General features: G+C 37.0%; 1 protein-coding gene across 3 annotated transcripts in view; it reads left to right on the top strand.

The window, feature by feature from the left end:
* Positions 1-1,590: 1,590 nt before the first annotated feature.
* LOC134661407 (probable ubiquitin carboxyl-terminal hydrolase FAF-X) overlaps positions 1,591-19,517 on the top strand; it is a 49,293-nt gene continuing 31,366 nt past the window's right edge. For 2 of the 3 annotated variants that reach the window (XM_063517479.1, XM_063517477.1), the window contains exons 1-18: positions 1,591-1,753; positions 2,441-2,513; positions 9,728-9,857; positions 9,962-10,181; positions 10,326-10,481; positions 10,773-10,971; positions 11,216-11,374; positions 11,675-11,828; positions 12,326-12,477; positions 12,583-12,840; positions 12,926-13,024; positions 13,155-13,297; positions 13,489-13,709; positions 13,817-13,947; positions 15,598-15,794; positions 15,882-15,984; positions 16,160-16,328; positions 19,265-19,511. In XM_063517479.1, the coding sequence (XP_063373549.1) occupies positions 2,472-2,513; positions 9,728-9,857; positions 9,962-10,181; positions 10,326-10,481; positions 10,773-10,971; positions 11,216-11,374; positions 11,675-11,828; positions 12,326-12,477; positions 12,583-12,840; positions 12,926-13,024; positions 13,155-13,297; positions 13,489-13,709; positions 13,817-13,947; positions 15,598-15,794; positions 15,882-15,984; positions 16,160-16,328; positions 19,265-19,511 (2,780 nt within the window). In that variant the 5' untranslated portion in view covers positions 1,591-1,753; positions 2,441-2,471. Of the gene's footprint in view, positions 1,754-2,244; positions 2,284-2,440; positions 2,514-9,727; positions 9,858-9,961; positions 10,182-10,325; positions 10,482-10,772; positions 10,972-11,215; positions 11,375-11,674; positions 11,829-12,325; positions 12,478-12,582; positions 12,841-12,925; positions 13,025-13,154; positions 13,298-13,488; positions 13,710-13,816; positions 13,948-15,597; positions 15,795-15,881; positions 15,985-16,159; positions 16,329-19,264; positions 19,512-19,517 lie in introns of all 3 variants that reach the window. The other variant, XM_063517478.1, reaches the window with a different exon arrangement.

Genomic DNA, 19,517 nt, shown 5'->3' with positions numbered 1-19,517 from the left:
TCGTGGCAAAACCCCCTATAACGTTAGAAAGAATCCGTAATGCTTAAATAAATATAATTTACATTCTAATTTAATTTCACACAGTTCAATTTTATTGTTCGTATATGCCCAGTTCTACAGCAAAATTATTTATAAAAATGTTATTAAAATACAAAATACCCGAATTTTGGGGTAATTGTATGCATCACGGGCTGGTATCCCTCGAATAATAGCAATGCGACTAAATTGAATACACGTTATTAAAAGGGTGACGGCTTACTGTCAATATGCGTACGTAATTTGGTCGGTTAATTTATCAGGAAATATTTATAGGTTAATTTTTTTACCCGAGTTATTATTTACTGTAAATGCTTTTTCTACTCAGATTTTAATTTATATAGATTGTAGGATGCTGTTACTAAGCATGATAATGTGACCGAAGTATAAAATACTGTATTTACCTGTGAAATGTTACGTTGTCCTGGTTTTGCCGGCAGTCACTTGTACAGCGCAAAACTGAGCAATTCACCATATTTGTTGAATTGTTAAGTACTACTACATGCACACGAAACACTGATTTCAATATTTTTCCTGATAATCTTTGCACTGTTCATATGTTTCACACCAATTTGACGTTTACGCATTGTTTGTATCCCACCATAAACTACGGTGGGGAATAAAAAAATATGAGACTGTGACAAAGACAAACAATAATAGCGCTTTCTCTGCTATTCCTAGTGAAAGATACATAAGACTATCCCGTTCTGTCAGTTATCCCCACCACTCATGCCATGCCCTCGGTTTCACACCAATTTGACGTTTACGCATTGTTTGTATCCCACCATAAACTACGGTGGGGAATAAAAAAATATGAGACTGTGACAAAGACAAACAATAATAGCGCTTTCTCTGCTATTCCTAGTGAAAGATACATAAGACTATCCCGTTCTGTCAGTTATCCCCACCACTCATGCCATGCCCTCGATTTATTTATTTACATTATATATTTTTATGCTGGTCAACCAAATCTTGTCAGTAAAAAAAGGCGCGAAATTCAAATTTTCTATGGGAATGGGACGTTATCCCTTTGCGCCTACAATTTTCAAATATGCCGCCTTTTTCTACTGTCAAGATCTGGTTGACCAAGTATAGCAGTATATTTGCTTCTTGATAACCATTTTGTATGATTTATTGTATTCTATTCTACTCATGTACTTATTTCTTTGGTCTCATCACACATTATATTTTTCTAGGTTTAGTACTAAAAGAATAATCAATAAATATTCAAAATATACTTGGTCAACCAGATCTTGACAGTAGAAAAAGGCGGCAAAGAAAAATGTAGGTGCGAGGCGCGGCGCGCTCTTTCTTTCTTCCGTGGCGCGAAGGGATATCGTCCCATAGAAAATTTGATATTCGCGCCTTTTTTTACTGACAAGATTTGGTTGACCAGCTATAATTCTGTCTACTTGAACTGTCACTTCGACGAGTTCACAAGTGGTCCGAATAGAGCAAACGAGCACAACATTCTATATCTCGATTTCACCTTGACGATTTTTAGTCGCTTAAAGCCTGCTTAAAGCTGATGATTTTGAAGTGTTTGGACAAGAGCCACAATTCGGACCTAGTCTTGAATAGTTCATCCAGTACTATATGTTGAAGTGTATAATACATTTATACAAAAATTTTCCTATTCAACGTCAAAAAAGTGTCGGTAGTGCGGAATTTTAACTGTGAATTGAGTAATATTTTCTAATCTAAATATATGACTAAGGTAAGTTTATTTATATCCAAGCTTCTTAATCGAGAAGCAACGATATCCTTCTTGAAGTTGTATACAGATTTGTTTTTTTGTCGTTCCTTGTTTAGCTAAGGTAATGACGCCATTTTGTCGCGCCGGCTGATCCATACTTAGGGTAGTATTTTTTCTTTGACCCATCCCTCGAGAGAAGACGTAGTAGGATATTGTTCAAAATCAGTAAGGTTGAAAGAATTATTTTTCCAACTATCAATGACACAGTAAGAAACGATTATTACATAAGTTGTATTACCTAGAAGTCGTAATCATAACGAAACGAAAATAATGGATTCACCGGATGAAATTCTTTATTGTTATTATTAATTTTCACAATTTATATATATATATATATATTCAATTCTGATAATTTCTTAGAATAGTTTTAGTGTAGTGAACAAATTCAAAACTGTAGACACCATTAAGCTATGGCGTATTGATTATTAATGAGGATATATGTATATTTACAGCAGTGCTGGTCGGCACTTATCCCACCAACGTAGTTACAGGTACACAATCCAAAACAATCTTTAGTTTTAGTTTAACTTTATTACTTTATTTATATGTAGTTTAATTAAGTGCATTGCCTTTAATTAATACCTGCTACCATACCATGCTAATGTTGTAGAAATAATTAGTAGCAATATCATTGTTTTGTTGTTACAGAAGAGGAAATGAATAAAAACATTGTAAAATAATGACAATATCAATGAAAGAACAGGATCAGATGCCCGGGGAGGTAAGAATAATATTTTAGTTTTAGTTAGTCCTAGAATATTAAATTCACATTAGGGATTTGTCAAATATAAATTACATTATAAGGGTGGATCAACTATTTCTTGTTGTTATTGTGTCCTGTCAGCCAAGAGACAATGGTAGCATAGTTTGTTAGAAGACATTGTCCACCACCTTCTTCTGACACTCTTGGTAGACGACCCTCAATGGAAAGGGTTTATAAGTATCACAAAAAAGCGTGTTTGGTGAATTTAAATGCCTAAAAATCAGGTTTTAAAGAGTGAGCCAGGAGAACGTAACCATGGCAACGAGTGACAAGAAAAAGATGATTCACCCATAACTTGTTGATTTCAGTTCAGTTTCAGTTTTGGTATGGTATTTATAACAAGCGAGTAATTTTAAAGTTTTTAAGCGGATACAAACAGTAAGTAAAGTAAAAAAACGCCTGTTCCTCATATTAATGGCTAAAAATAGAAAATTTACTGATAGTCGAGTGTGCGAAGAGCCCAAAAAAGTCAACAACGGTGTTGCATGAACAAGAGATTTCCTTTGGCAGGATTGGTCCTTAGGGACCCAAGGAAGGATTTAAGAAGTGGAGCCACCCAGATATTTGATGCAGGTGGGGGGGGGGGGCGTTAAGCGTCTGCGACGTCCGAGGTAAATAAGTTTAGGTTCTAAGTCAAGTTTAGTATCATTTTCAACTAAATCAAAGATGTAGACATCCAAATCGGTTCAGCGTTTATTGATTCTCCATACAATCCTACACCTTACCTTTCATTATTAAGGGATTTTTTTGGGATAAAAGCTATCCTATGATCTTCCTCGGGACTCAAACTATCTCTATACCAAATTTTATCTAAATTGGTTCAGCGATTATTGAATACTCATACAAATTTCCACCTCCCTTTTCACACCCTTAAGGGATTATTTTTGAGATTAAAAGTATTCTATGTTCTTCCCTGGGACTCAAACCATCTCTATACCAAATTTCAACTAAATTGGTTCAGCAGTTTAAGTGAGAAGAGAAATTAAAAAAAACAAGTATTTTTTTAATATTTTATGTGTTTTTACTTCGGAATGGTGTCATTATGCTATCATAAATGAATTCGGCATCCCGGCATCCCCGATTTATATGAAAATGATACCAAACTTGGCCTAGTAGCTTAAATAATATAGATAACAAGATAAATTTGAGAGCCCCCCCTAAAATTTTACATCAAAAATCTCGGTGGCTCCACTTCTTAAATCCATCCTTGGGTCATAAGGACCAATCCTGCCAAAGAAAATCTCTTGTTCATGCAATGTCGTCGTTTGCTTACACTCTCGACTATGAAATTAAATGGCATCGTTGTCAAACAGTTGGTCTAGCATGAGTTGCGTTCTCGCGCGCAACTTCCTCCATACACTTGCGCGACTTCAAGTATGGAGTCTAGCGCGAGTAAGCAACTCATGCTAGACCGCCAGGTGTTGTAATACATTAACTCAACTAACCAATTAAAAATGATAACATGTCAATGTCATTTATTACGAGCTTTTTACAAGCTTTTATTTAACTTGCAATGTACTTATGTAACTATGTTTGTACGGGTCAAATCTTGCAAGTTAAATTTGACTGACTTGACCCACTTCCCGACTTCTAATGTAGCAGAAAATTTGCATACATATGTAAGTCGGGTGACAAGAAGAAGAGAAGAAGAAGAACTGTGTTTGGGGTTTTTAGAATTGTCTCGATGAGTATTAGTTGCATGTGGAAAGAAAAGTACAGTCAGCGATAAAAGCTTGTACCAAAAATGAATTTTTTGCCAAAAACTTATAACATTGATAGTTTGCATATAGTTTGAGATACTAATGGAATTATTTTTTTCTTATTCCAAATATACTATGTTTCTAATGACCAAAAGGTTTTAACTAACAACAAAATAGTATTTTATGCAACCATTGTTTAAGAGAGGTCAAAAATGGCGAGTGGCGTGAGTAACAATTTGAGGCGAAGCCGAAAATTGATAATAAAGACGCCACGAGTATTTTTTGACTCAGTTAAAAAAACAACGTTGCATACAATACTTTTTCTACGACCAAGCACTTACTTTGAAATAAAATTGTAAATTTAACAAATATTTTTAATTCAAGAAGTAGCAAAAATGGAGGGTCCGAAATTTTCCAGTTCCAGCCTGGGGCACTGGAGGCCTTGGTCACTTTTTCTTAATATATGACATTTATTTAAAATTCTCGTGGCAGTTTAATGTAGAGGTAAATTAAAAGCTGTAGAGCGATTTCTTCCGGAAAATTTTTGAGTACTTATTTTCGAGTAAAATGCGATTGCGATATAAAGATGAGATGTGTAATAAAAACAATGAAAACTTAATAATTAATAGTGTCACATTTAATTACTTCAGTTCCGTGTTTTTTTTTCTCATTTCATGTTCAAAGTCTGTTTTAGTGCTAACAAAGTAATAAGTATCCATATTATCTGCTTAAATTACTTTTGTGTGTTGTATATGTATGTTGGAAGTCGATAAATGAGAACTCCCTATGACAGTTCAAAAATGCCACAATTATTCTCATCTCTGCAAATAATCTATACAGTATAAATAAGGTCCATTGCACATTGCGTTTTTTTAACGTTCCTAAAATGCGCGTTGACGGCGCGTTTTTCATTCCACGAAGCAGTTTTTTTGCGTTTGTCGCGATACAAACGCGTGTTGCGAGCGCGTTAGCATCGCGTCTGTATCGCTACATTCACTACAAACGCGCGTCCAAGACGCGTTAGCATTGCGTCTGTATCGCTACAAACGCGTGTTGCAGGCGCGTCTGCATCGATGTAAGGAGTGGTTCAGTAAAAAAGTAGCAGTGAATTATCTGGTATATTTTTTTGATCATGAAGCAGTTTTTTTAGTAATCTGTAGATAAAATACTATGAAATAAAAACATATTGAAAAATATGAGATTGTTTGAGTTAAATCTCATTTTTATTGCAATGTACTTTGTAACTAATTGGACAGTACAATTTGACAATCTTCAAGTTGAATTTCCATGTTCACAACTTGTTTTACGCTTGTAGGAATATCAACCTCTGACAGAGGTTTTTTTATGGCAGACAAATTTCTGTAAAAATGGCAAATACACAAAAGTGACAATTCTATGGAACTACCTTCGTGGAAGTCAAATAAAAAAGTGAAATATTTAACGATAGAGAATTTAATAGGGTATTAAGTACCTTTTCAAACTTAAAGAAAAAACTATGTTTATGAGAAACACCTCATAAATTCTCTCAAAAGACGCTGTCCAAACACGGAGAGATGTATAAAAGGGGCTTGAATTCGCCTTTTTGTTTTATAAATACGATAGCTCCTAAATGCATAGTGTAGGCTTACAGCCTACTAGGGCTTCCAATACCGGGATCCCGGTATTTCGGGATCCCGGGATCCCGTCTTTTTAATCGCACTTTTCAATACCGGTATTTTTTAAGGCAATACCGGGATCCCGGTATTTTAAAAAATGAGGGAAATGCGCAGTATAAACCCTTTAAATCCATTATATCCGGCTGTATCAAAAAGCTTACTAAAGGTCAGACGCATCTAGAGTTAGACCAAGAAAAGTCTGTAACGATTTTGATAGCACGCGCAGTGCAAGTGTTATATTAAACGTCAAACTTCTATGAAATCATGACGTATAAATACCAGGGATGTTGCGGATGCAGATTTTTTGACATCCGCGGATGCGGATGCGGATATTTAAAGGCTCACATCCGCGGATGCGGATGCGGATGTCAAGATTAGGTACTTAGAAAACGTCAAATATTACATTTTAGTATATTTTTATTAAAAAGAAACGAAACGTTTAGTATTTGAGCAAGAATATAGGTGCGTTATATTTAATAAACAGTAACTTCGCCGACTTTTCTGGATCTAGACGATTTCGTTATAGGTAATGACGAAATTACCTAACACTTACGCCGCCGCTAAGACGTTCCTGTACCGACTTGTTCGACATCCGCATCCGCATAAGCTCCGCATCGATTTTATGCGGATGCGGATGCGGATGCGGATGTTGAAAATAATGCGGAAGTTCCGCGGTTGCGGATGCGGATGCGGATGTTCGCAACATCCCTGATAAATACCTAATACTTGCACTGCGTACTGCGTATGTTATCAAAATCGTTGCAGACTTTACTTGGTCTAACTCTAACTTTACTGGTCTCTAGCCCGCTTTTATTATTGAAACAAGATCGTTGCCTAATGCGTCAGATAAATTATTGGTGGTTGGTGGTGGATGAATCCTGAAGTTATGTGAGTGATGAATATGATGATAGTGACATTAACATTAACATAATTAGTTCTTATAATTTTATCAAAAAATAAAACGAAAGAGCAAGGATAATTCTAATAATGGCAAACCAATTTTGACGGAAATTTGGGAAAATGTTGTCTGGTTGGTTAAGTTGGACTACAAATGTGACTGGTGAGGTGAAGTCAACAAATTGGATAAAATTATTGCCAACCTGGAGTGTGAAATAAAATTATTGCAGATATTGCGGTATTGATTGTTTATTGTTGTAATAGCTTTTAGGACATATGTGGTATTCTAGTGAGCTTTTCTAATTCCTGTTTTTAATAACACTATATATTTTTAAGCGATTCATATCCAATACCGGGATCCCGGGATCCCGGTATTGATGAAGACAGTTTCGGTATTAATACCGGTATTGTGAGAAGTCCGGTATTTGGAAGCCCTACAGCCTACACAACAAAAACATCTACTTTATGCATAATTAGACAAATTAAATTTTTTCCTGTGTATTATTTTAGTAGTATAACTACCTCATCCATTTTCCGATTTTACTTCAATTTACGCAGTATTTAAATTTATAACTTTTTTTTTATAAGCAGGGACCGGCCCACTATCCCTTATTTGTATGGGTTTTGATAAGGCTTTAATTTTGCTCTTAAAGCCCTTACTCGTATCGTCGTATCTAAAGGGGCCCACTGATTAACAGTCCGCCGGACGATATCGGCCTGTCAGTTAGAACAAAAAGTTGACAGCTCCGAAAAACTGACAGGCCGATACCGTCCGGCGGACTGGTAATCAGTGGGCCCCTTAAGCGACAAACCATATGAATATGACTAAGCAGTACTCAAATTCAAAAACTGTAAATATCACAAATAGTGTACTTTTCTGATGGTAGTAAAGTTTTTCCTATACTTCTTACTAATAATCTTATATACTACCTTTAAACGAGCAATTCTTGTATATTTATTTATGGGTATCTCGGAAACGGCTCTAACGATTTCGATGAAATTTGCTATATGGCTGTTTTCGGGGGCGAAAAATCGTTTTAGCTAGGTTATTTTTGGGAAAACGCGCATTTTTGAGTTTTTTAGGGTTCCGTACCTCAAAAGGAAAAAAACGGAACCCTAATAGGATCACTCGTCTGTCTGTCTGTCCGTCTTTCACAGCCTATTTTCTCCGAAACTACTGGACCAATTAAGTTGAAATTTGGTACACAAATGTAAGTTTGTGACCCATAGATGGTAAATAAATGAATTTTAAATATGGAGGCCAGTTTTGGGGGGTAAATGAGAAAATTAAAAAATAAAGTTTTTCTAACTATATCGTCTTATATGTCAAATGAAAGAGCTCATTGTAAGAATCTCAAATGTATTTTTTTTATAATTTTAGGATAAATAGTTTAGCGGTTATTCAAGAAAATAGGCAAAAAATGACCATTCCCCCCACCCCCCCCCTTATCTCCGAAAATACTGGGTCTAAAATTTTGAAAAAAATACACAAAATAGTTCTTTACCTATAGATGACAGGAAAACCTATTAGAAATGTGCAGTCAAGCGTGAGTCGTACTTAATTACTTAGTCTTTGACCCTACCCGTACGGTTTTTCTTTTAATGTTTTCTCCGAAACTACTGGACCAATTAAGGTGAAAATTGGTACACATATGCAAGTTTGTGACTCAAAGACGGCCATGTAACGCAAACAAATGAATTTTAAACATGGGAGCCACTTTTGGGGGGTAAATGGGAAACTTAAAAAATAAAGTTTTTCAAACTATATCTTGTTACATATCAAATGAAACTAATGAAAGAGCTCATTGTCAATAACTCAAAAATTTTTTTGGTCATTTTAGGATAAATAGTTTAGCAGTTATTCAAGAAAATAGGCAAAAAATGACCATTCCCCCCCTTATCTCCGAAACTACTGGGTCTAAAATTTTGAAAAATATACACAAAATAGTTCTTTACCTATAGATGACAGGAAAACCTATTAGAAATGTGCAGTCAAGCGTGAGTCGAACTTAATTATTTAGTCTTTGACCCTACCCCTACGGGTTTTTATAGACATTTCACTCACGTTTCACATGAAAAAATACATTGTTAAAAATTGTGTAATGTACGGAACCCTTGGAGCGCGAGTCCGACTCGCACTTGGCCGGTTTTATATGTTCTTTGAGCAAAGAACGGTCTCCCAGATATTTATATCTTAAATACCTACATATGATTTAGCCTATGCAACTTCTAACATTGATTTTGCAGTGAATATCGATGTAATATTTTTCTTAGAATCAGCAAGAAATTTATTTATTTATTTATTTAAGCCTTTATTTTTCCTTAAATAGTTTTACATAATAAAAGTTTTCTAATAATGTTGTTGTTTATTTTACTATATTAAGGACCCCTGTCGGGTATAGGCCTCCTCCATATCTTTCCACCTTTCTCGGTCTTTAGCCTTGATTAGCCAATTTTCCCAGCAAGCAATTATATGACACATAGATTAACTTCGGGCAAAAAAAAAAAACATCCATTTAAGGGTATCTAAAGAAATTTAAGCGAAACAGCTTTTGGTATCATTCATCAATTCCGTCTGGATTAAAAAATATATCGTGAAAAACTATTGAAATCGTATATTTCAGACTAGGTTTAGCCTTATTTGCTTTATATCCTTCTCTAAGGACCAGAACAGATACCAAGGTTCATTTATAACATTAGCAATTACTTATTACATATAAAACTTACATTAGGCGGGCTGTATGCTTCTTTGCCAGCAACGTGGCAAAAAAAAAGTGTTAAATAAAGGAGAATTTGACCTTTAGTTTGTTGTCAAGTTAGTATCCATATTCTTTTGAGGAGTTTTGGGTTCATAGAAGTCGGCGAACATTTATGGTCATTGTGGTTATATAGCGATTTTCATAGCACTTCATTTTTACAGATTACTTTCCCCGAGGCCAAATTAAAAGCACTTGAGGAAAAAATATCACATCCCAGATGGGTGGTACCAGTGTTACCAGAGCAGGAATTGGAGGTGCTTCTTATTGCTGCAACCGAATTGGCGGCGAGGGGTAATTACAATATTATGTTCACACTTCCTTGTGTGCGTTAAGGACTGTTGCGCTACAGTATTTCTTTTCAATATTGACTAACCGATGCAATCACTTATGTACAGGTGAAGATGAAAACAACGTGGATTGTCAACGGTTCTACAATGATGCGCTCACAGTCTCGTTTACAAAGATCCTGACCGATGACGCTGTGTCCTCCTGGAAAAACAACATCCAGCAATGTGTGCGATCCAATTGCGAGAAGTTGGTCAAACTGTGTGCGATGAAATTAAATGATCCTAGATTCCTGCATTTATTGTCTATGGCCTTTAATCCCAACAACAAGTAAGTTAAGGTCTAGGGGCTTTTCAAGTTTGCACTTGCATTATAACCTGAAAGGCGGAACAACAATTGTTTCTTTTAGTGAAACCATACTTAAGGCTAAACATGGAATATAGAAGAAAACTTTTGACACTCTTGTCCTTACAGATTTCACACTTTTAATGCATCGCGTACCTGTGAGGGATTGTCAGCAACCACCAACTTACCCATTGCTGGTCAAGGATCCACACAGGAGCCGGAAGTATTTAGTAGATCGCAAGACCATAGAACTCCCAGAGGATGGCTGGTTCATCTTATCAATGTGTAAGAGTTACTTCACTTTCAACCCCCCCTTTATAGTCTTAGAGCGTCAGAGTTTGACTGTCATTTATAACTTTTGTATTGCTTTAATGCAATAGGTCCTATATAGGCATTTAATGCATAAAAACGAACCTGATCGACTGATTCCATTTAAAAAAGTTGTCATCTAGCTTATTGCAACTCCTATTGCACCCCCTTAGAGCATGAAAGATATCCTAAGTCTTTTTTCGGGATATTTTATTTATTCTTCATAGTTTAGTAAACACATTGAGGGATTTCTCGTTTTGTTTTTAGATTTGGTCACGCTGGCGGTTTTGTTAAACTGCGTGAACGATTTGAAGAAATAATGGGTTTTCAAAAATTGGATATCACAGCATCTGTTAACTCGGAAGAAAAAGTTTCGACAGAGACTACTGAAAAAGATAATGAAGAGAAGACAAATGATGAAACTAGTAGTGTTCCTAATTGTCTTATGATTGCAGAAAATAGTGAGGTGAGAAATACGCTTTTTATAAGATACTAGTATTCTTAATTAAACTCCTGTTTTACAGCCTGCCTAACCTGACCCTGCATAAGTTATTACCGTGTGTAGGTATATGTATGTTGCCTTTAACCCCTTTAATAGTACAAGCACTTAACCAAACTGAAATGTTTGTTAACCCCGTATTGTTACGTTGCTGTAAACTTGAAGTACAGCTTTATGAAGTAGTTATTACGTTGCTTTATTTTGTTTGCAGATCTCTTTCGCCGCGAGGAGCGAGCAGCCCTCGTCGCTGGAACAATCCACCAGCGGCGAGACTCGCGTCGCCGCCGTGTGGCAACTGCTGCGGCCTCTCGGTCTTTGTCACGACCTCTTAACTCCACACACAGTCACCACATATCTCTTGCCTGTTCTGGTTTGTATACTATCTTATCGAGTTGTGCATCCTAACCGCCGAACGCACCCGGTCATGGCGCCCAATTCCCAAGTTTCATAAGCGTCGGCTAATTCACGTCCTCGAACGAACTGTGTAACAAATACTTGTAATTTTCCCTCTTAGCTATATCATAACTAAGCAACTATTTTTAATATAATTTGATCGAAACAAACACATTAGATACATCATTACTTTTTGGTCGCTGTGCGCGGCTTGGATCTTGTTGTTTACTGGGTGTACAAAGATTAGTTTTTATCATTTGATAATGTTAACTTTTAGGAATGTATCCCTACTCTACTGGACAGCCTAACAGACGAAGAGCTGAAAAAAGAAGCGCGGGGAAGCGAAAATAAGACTGACACGGTATCCTGTTTAATAAGGGCTTGCAAATGCGTCTCAATAAAGACCCCACATCACCACAGTTTGCTTAAATGTAAGTTTACATCTTAAAAATACACCAATATCCAGTTTTGGGCTACTCATTGTTTCATGACTGGAGGTAATTATCGTATTGGATAAAACCTGTAAATCAACAGTAATTGCGTAGGTGCTATTTATTATGAAAATATATTCCTGCCACATAAATGCAAAAGGAAACTCTGTCAAAAATGATGTCATATAATTGAAATTACGATATTCTCACTAACACCATTTAGATCCCCAGCAAGAGATTAGAAGCAAGTTAGATGCGAACCCTGTAGCTGCTTAGGGGCGCCGTTCTATCTATCCGCTCCTGAGTTGCTACATCGTTCTCATCTGACTTACATCCAACACGCCGCGAGATCTGAAGACACCGACCGACGAAAACATTGCTTCGTGTTTTAGGCTTATGCTTACTACAATTTTAACTTTTATCTATTGTTTTCACTATGAAACTGTGATTGTGACTGGGGAACTTTTAGAGATTGAAATATAACAATCTGGTTTCAGCTCTGGAAATGTTTCGCCTGAAAATGATACTTCGTTTGCTGCAAATGTCGTCATTCAATGGTAAAATGTCAGCCCTCAATGAAATTAATCAGTTAATCAGTACCATGTCCCAGCAGCCAAAGCCGGAGTGGTTGACGCCTGCGGTGATTACAGTGAGTTGTTTGTTATGGCATAGTTATATGGTCGGTCGCCAAATTCCGCCTGTGTCAAATTCGGTTCTGTAGCTGATGTTAGATAACCAAAACATTTCGTTTTAGACCTGGATACGAGAAAACAAGGTAGTTGATATTGTGTTGCGGGACTCTCTCCACCAGCCACAGTACGTCGACCGACTGGAGAAGATGCTTAGGTTTATGATAAAAGAGAACTCGTTGACCAGGGAGGACTTGGATGCCATATGGAAAGCGCAGCACGGAAAACATGAAGCAATTGTAAAGAATTTACACGACTTACTTGCAAAACTTGCTTGGGATTTCACACCGGATCAACTTGATCATCTATTTGACTGTTTTAAGGTATGTATGTACATTAAAAACCATTTTTAATGTTTATTTTTATTTACATTTACATATTTTGTATTAATGTTAGTTTCCTATGCAGGCGAGTTGGGCGACGTCTAGTAAGAAGCAGAGTGACAAATTATTGGAAGTAATTCGACGATTAGCTGAGGACGATAAAGATGGTGTTATGGCAAACAAGGTATTTACATCATAGCTGATTGCACATAACATTATGTATTACACAAATGAACCGAACCTGGTCATCAGAACACGTAACATTTCGTATACTTTTTACTTAAATAACTTAACTCATTAATCATTTATTTTAGGTGCTGGTCCTATTTTGGAATTTGGCACATTCTGACGAAGTATGCACTGAAATAATGGATGTGGCCTTGGCAAATCTAATAAAAATCCTGGATTATAGTTGTAGTCAAGACCGTGACGCTCAGAAAACGCTTTGGTTAGACAAGTAAGTATTACTTCATTATTTAGTATTATGTATTATTCAAGTAGTTGCAAGTATTAGTTAACTGCTGTTAACAAACAAATTATACTGTCATCCTTAATGTAAGGTCAATCTTTGGCTACGGGTGATTATTCTTTAAATTGAATACTTCAACTCATGTAGTTATAAACACTTAAGTGATTATTGTTTGGTAGATGCGTGGAGGAATTGAAAAGTAACGAAAGATGGGTACTGCCGGCTCTGAAGATGATGCGCGAGATCTGCTGCCTGTACGAGGCGGGCGCGGGCAGCGGCGTGCGGCCGCACGTGACGCGGCAGGAGCTCATCGACCGGCTGCAGACGCAGCACTCGCTCGTCATCCTCGTCACCGACTCGCTCACCAACTACATGGACGGAGTGCGGGCCAAGCTTGCCGGTACGGTACCGACACTAACATTACTGCTAACACACTCCCTATTACTGCTATTAAACAAAATCAATGCATCGCCCTGCACTAGCTAATTTTACTAACATTACTTCCAGGTGAAGGTGAAATTGACTGGGATAACTGGTTGCCCGATAGCAGATATGCCCATGCGGCGCAAGTTCAGGAAAGGCTGAGTTTTTTGCGGTTCCTGCTCAAAGACGGACAGCTGTGGCTTTGCGCGGAACAGGTATAGAATCCCCATATATATACATATGTATGTATATGCAACATATTTTCGTTATACAGGGTGGCCAAATAAGAGGTATACACTTTATTTTTGAAATTTTATTCTATAAAACATAAAAAATATTAAGTATTCCTTGTTAAATATAATATGTAGGGTCAGCAATTACACATGGAAAATTAATGTCAGACAAATGTCCACCAGCAGCATGGCAGCTGCGAACCCTTTTCATCGCGTTTTTCATCACTTTTTCACACATTTCTGGCGTTATCTCAGCGACAGTGTTTCGAATATTTTGTTTTAATTGCTGAAGGTTCGTTGGCCTATTAGCATAGACACGTCCCTTTAGATAGCCCCACAGAAAAAAGTCAGGAGCTGTTAAATCAGGCGATCTTGGGGGCCAGTCAATGTAACCGTTTCTCGAAATTAATCGACCGGGAAACGTTATTTTTAATGTTTCTGTTGTTTTTAATGATTAAAACACGTTGTTCCGTCGTAAAACGTTCCATAATAAATTTGCCGTATCTACACAAACTAATTTTCATGCAATAACTGTCATATTTACCGCCAAAATAAAATGACGGCAAAAAAAAGTTGTATACCTCTAAGTTGGCCACCCTGTACATGACTTATATTTAAGGCCTGTGCACACCGGCTGCGTGTGCGTGACGTGCACTGTTGGATGTTGGAGCCGCACACGCACACGTCACGCAATCGGTGTGCCGTCTCTCATAAGGATCTGTATACTACAACACCGCACGCGCACGTGCACGTCACGCACACGCAGCCGGTGTGCACAGGCCTTTATAATATCTGGGTAATATCGGAAAACATATAATAACTCGGAAATGCGCGTTTTCCCAGAGATAAGACCTAGCTAGATCGATTTTTCGCCCCCGAAAACCCCTACATACCAAATTTCATCGAAATCGTTAGAGCCGTTTCCGAGATCCCCGAAATATATATATATATATACATATATATATATATATACATATATATATATATATATATATATATATATATATATATATATAAATAAATAAATAAACAAGAATTGCTCATTTAACCCTTAAATGCATAGTGATGCATTTATACACACAACATAAACATCAAATGTTATGCATTATTAAACAAATTCTATTTGTTCTTGTATATTATTTCAATAGTAAAACTAATAAATTTTCCGAATTATTACATAAATTTACGCAGTATTTTAATTTATAAAAGTTACATTTGTTTATAGACGAAATGTCGGAATGTTGTAATTATTTTATATTTACAAATTTTATCATAGGAACATCACAAATAGTTGTCCTTTCTGTTGGCAGTTAAGATTTTTCCTATACCCCTTACTAATAGCTATATATTTCCAAAAATATGATTTAGACTATGCAACTTTTAACACTGATTTCCCAGTGAAAATCGATGATATTTTTTGTTTACTATTTTTCCTAGAAACGGCAAACAATTATGTGATATATATATTAATTTCGGGCAAAACGAAAAAATCATGTATTTAAGGGTTAAAGGTATTAGATATATTAGGTAGGTACGTAAATTTCCAAGGTCTCAATGAAATTGCGTAACAATTTTTAGTGTTCGAAATTAATAATTATTAGGATAAGGTTAATAATTATTGTTTTGTTGCAGGCTAAGCAAATATGGTCTTGCCTGGCGGAGCGGCCGGCACACCTAGGGGACCGCGAAGCCTGCTTTCGTTGGTTCAGCAAGCTGATGGGCGAGGAACCCGATCTAGATCCTAATATCAATTTGCATTTTTTTCGTCGGAATATCATGACTTTATCTCCAAATTTATTAACACATGCTGGCATCAAGTGTTTCGAAAGGTAACATAGCGTTATGTTTGAAAATTTAATTATTTATTTAAGCAATCAATGTAAATTATATATAATTATGTTTCTTTGTTACTGTAGATTCTTCAAAGCAGTAAATTCAAAAGAAGGAAAGCTCCGCGTGAAACGACGGAGCTTCCTGCTTAACGATGCTGATCTCATAGGGTTAGATTATTTGTGGAGGGTAAGTAATATTCATAGAACTTCATCAGTGCAAATAACAACGCAAATTACTTACCATTGTTTCCCACTGAATTATTTCAAGGAAGTGCTTTGTTCTTCATAAACATGACAACTATCACATATGTATAGGTATCGAACAATGTAACATTAGTTTGAGTGTGAGGCATTGGTCGCAGGTGATAACGGAGTGCGAGGACGAGATCTCCGCGCGGGGGATCGAGCTGCTGCGCGAGGTGTGCACGTGCGTGAGCGGCGCGGTGGCGCCCGCCACGCACCACGAGGCCTTCCTCACGCAGTGCTGCGCGCGCACGCAGCGCCTACAGACCGACATCAACCTCAACGAAGGTATGTCACTGTGTCACTGCTCTGAGGGCCTGCCTCGAACACCGAACTTAGCAAATCGCGGGCATCTTTCTCTGTCACTCTAATCACGCCTTAATTGGAGTAAAAGAGAAAGATGCTCGCAATTTGCAAACTTACCGAAGTTCCGAAGAACACCGGTTCGTGGTAGGCATTCTGCTGCTTGCACGCGGTCAAATGCTGATAGCGACCCTGCGGCACCCCATCTCAGGCGGAGTCGGCACTCGTTGGTGGTTTTAGACGGTAGTCCCCCAGTGGCTAGTCCGTCATCTCCCCTGGTTCCCCTGGACCAGGTGGCATACGTGAACGCATTTACGCAACGTAAAAAAAAGGCATTCTGCTCCTTGCTCCTTTTGCTGCCATACCATAAAGACTGTATCGTTTATTATAAATACAACTTAGCCGTTTTTTCTGGTATTATATTTTTATTTAAAAATTACACATATAGTGCTTTAATAATAAGCACAGAAAACCGCCTATAGAAACCTAATATTGGCCATTTTGTTCGCGACGCAAATCACCAAACTGTGAGGTGCGGGAGGGGTGCTCACGGCGTTGCGATTGGTCGTTCCAAACATGGCGCGCTGACACGTGTAGGCGTAGGGATGGGACATGTTCATTACAGGCAGTGGTACTGGTACGAGTTGTACCGTAATTTATTGTGGGAAAATTAATATCATTAAAGTCCATAGGAAAATTACTTAAGTAATAATATTAAAACAATATCATCGTTAATTAAGTACTTTAAAAATGTATCTAAAATTTTTACTATGCATATTAATGAGCTAAGATTCTTATCATAAGAATTTATGTATGAAATTAAATATGTATTCGATCTTGCATACATTTTGTGGTGAAACTTAACGGCAGGGTTGCGGTACGGTAGTGTTGGCCTTGAAATATTTCATTAATGTTTAACGTTCATGGATATTTGAAGGTGGTTTAGCTTCTTAAGAAAAACATGTCATTCATTTATCATTCATAAATCAATTATGAATTTCAAAAATGCAGATAGTTTTTATACTTCGTCACTTTGGTGGCAAACGCAGCCTATGGACGCTTGCAAATAGGAGATTGTCACATGTTCGGCTCTGAAAACCTGCTAAAAATATGACTATTTTCTTATTTTGATGCTACCTCAATAATTATCATACTATGTACTAACTAAAAATTAAACTACTTAATACCTACTAAGATAAACTACCAAGTACCTATTAATAACTACAGATTCTACAGATCCATTATTCTCAATTAAAAATAAAAGAGAATCACAGTTATATAATACATTTCTTGGTACAAATTTGGTAATACAAACAAATGGTACAATACGGTACGAGCGAAAGCACGAACTGACGAAAACATCATCGTCACACCACTAGCCGTTAACGTGAAAGGGATAGCACATTGCATTTTCAAGTTGACGAAAAGGGACGGGCATACTTCACTGCTGCTCAGTGCAACCATATTGACCAGTATAAAATGAACCCCGCGGACCAGAAACAATTTTCAAGAAAATAATTAATTTGACCATCCTGTGGAATGTTATTCCATCTGTTTTGTAAGTGGAAGTCTTAGATGATTAACCACGCCATTTTACACTGCAAAATCCCATTATTTCCCAGTGTGTTAAATAAATTGCGATTTATTTTCGTAGACACGCGCATACTGTTAACAGATCGTGAATTTGGACGCAACTGATCGGAGCGGCGCGCGAGCAATATTATATAAGCGCTATTGCGCGCACGAGTGGTGACCGCGAGTCGTCCTATAAGCTCTGTCTATAGGGGTTGGTCTGTGATAATAAGTAACATTTCGTCCTGGGAGATCGACGTAAAGCATATGGTTTGGCCAATATTTACGTAATTCTCCCGAGTAACAACAACGATTCTGGACAAATACTACAAAAAAAATTGTGGTTTGCGAACAAGACGAGATATTACACAAAAAAATCGTACTATGTAGACAGCAATTACACATGATTCGTAAAGCGAAACATCTGGGCATAGTCTAATCATTTCTTTTAGTTGGAAAAAGTTATGGATCTGTGCATGATGACCTTTTAGAGAACATGGTATGTTACTTACGACAAACCCGACTTTGGTATACAATATTACCATCATGGAGCGTTTCCATCGACCTGCTCTAGCCATGGTTCAACGCCATGAATGTCCGTTAGGCTTTGGATTTCGGTAGATTCTTTTAGCTGTTTCCCTCCTTTCGCTTGCGTCAGAAATTGTCGGGAATCCAAAATGTTGCATAAAAAGTCGTTTTCATGTAAAAATTAAAATTCACCACATTTATTCTGTGGATGTTCAATTGAGCAATCATGAAAAGGACACTTAGATGACATATTTTCGCAGCATATTATCCTTTTGTTTCTTTAAATCGTACCAAGTAATCGGTGAAATAGTCTCTAATTAAGCTCGATAGGCTTGTCCGAATTATATTTGCTAGCTAATCATCATAAAGTCCCTGAAATAAATAAAATAAATGTAAAACCTTCTTATCTCAGATGTGGCTTAAAAATACCCCCAGATTATACCTTAAGAACATAGTAATACAAAATAATACACACGTCTTAGACTAGGTTTTATCTGTATTTATAATAAACGATACAGTCCTTATGATAAATGTCGCTCTAAAAACTGTCACTTTTGGCAACCTGGGAAAGTGGCAAGAAGTACTGATACTACTGCATTCCTTTGCTGGCTTGACTCCGGCTGGGTGGTTTGTAGCCGCGTAATATCTACTTATGGCGTTAGGTATTCATAAACGCATTACTGGCCTGAATTGATTCGTCCACTTTCTTTCCCGGCCTCTTGAATAATGTACTATAACTAAATTTATGTTATGATTATTTTTTGAATATATCGCAAAATTATGTCGATCTCCGTCTTAAATTCAACTGTTTATTTTTTCAGATGCGACTGAAAGTTGTACTAGAATGTGTAGAGTCATTCGTGCCATACAGGAATATATAAATGAATGTGATAGAAGGTTTTCAGCAGAAAGGCAAATATTACCGATGTACAGATCGGGTAGGGGCCGACAATGCACCATCATAGTCAGATTTAATTTTCAAACTGGCCAAAGACAACTCGATGATATCGAGCTATTTTCACACTTTAACGAGGCTTTATACTCGTTGCGAGCGGCAATCCAAAGAAGGTTAGT

This window comes from Cydia amplana, chromosome Z (assembly GCF_948474715.1).
Source record: "Cydia amplana chromosome Z, ilCydAmpl1.1, whole genome shotgun sequence".
In the NCBI taxonomy this organism is placed as follows: Eukaryota; Metazoa; Arthropoda; class Insecta; order Lepidoptera; family Tortricidae; genus Cydia; species Cydia amplana.
This window is presented reverse-complemented; position numbering and strand designations above follow the sequence as displayed.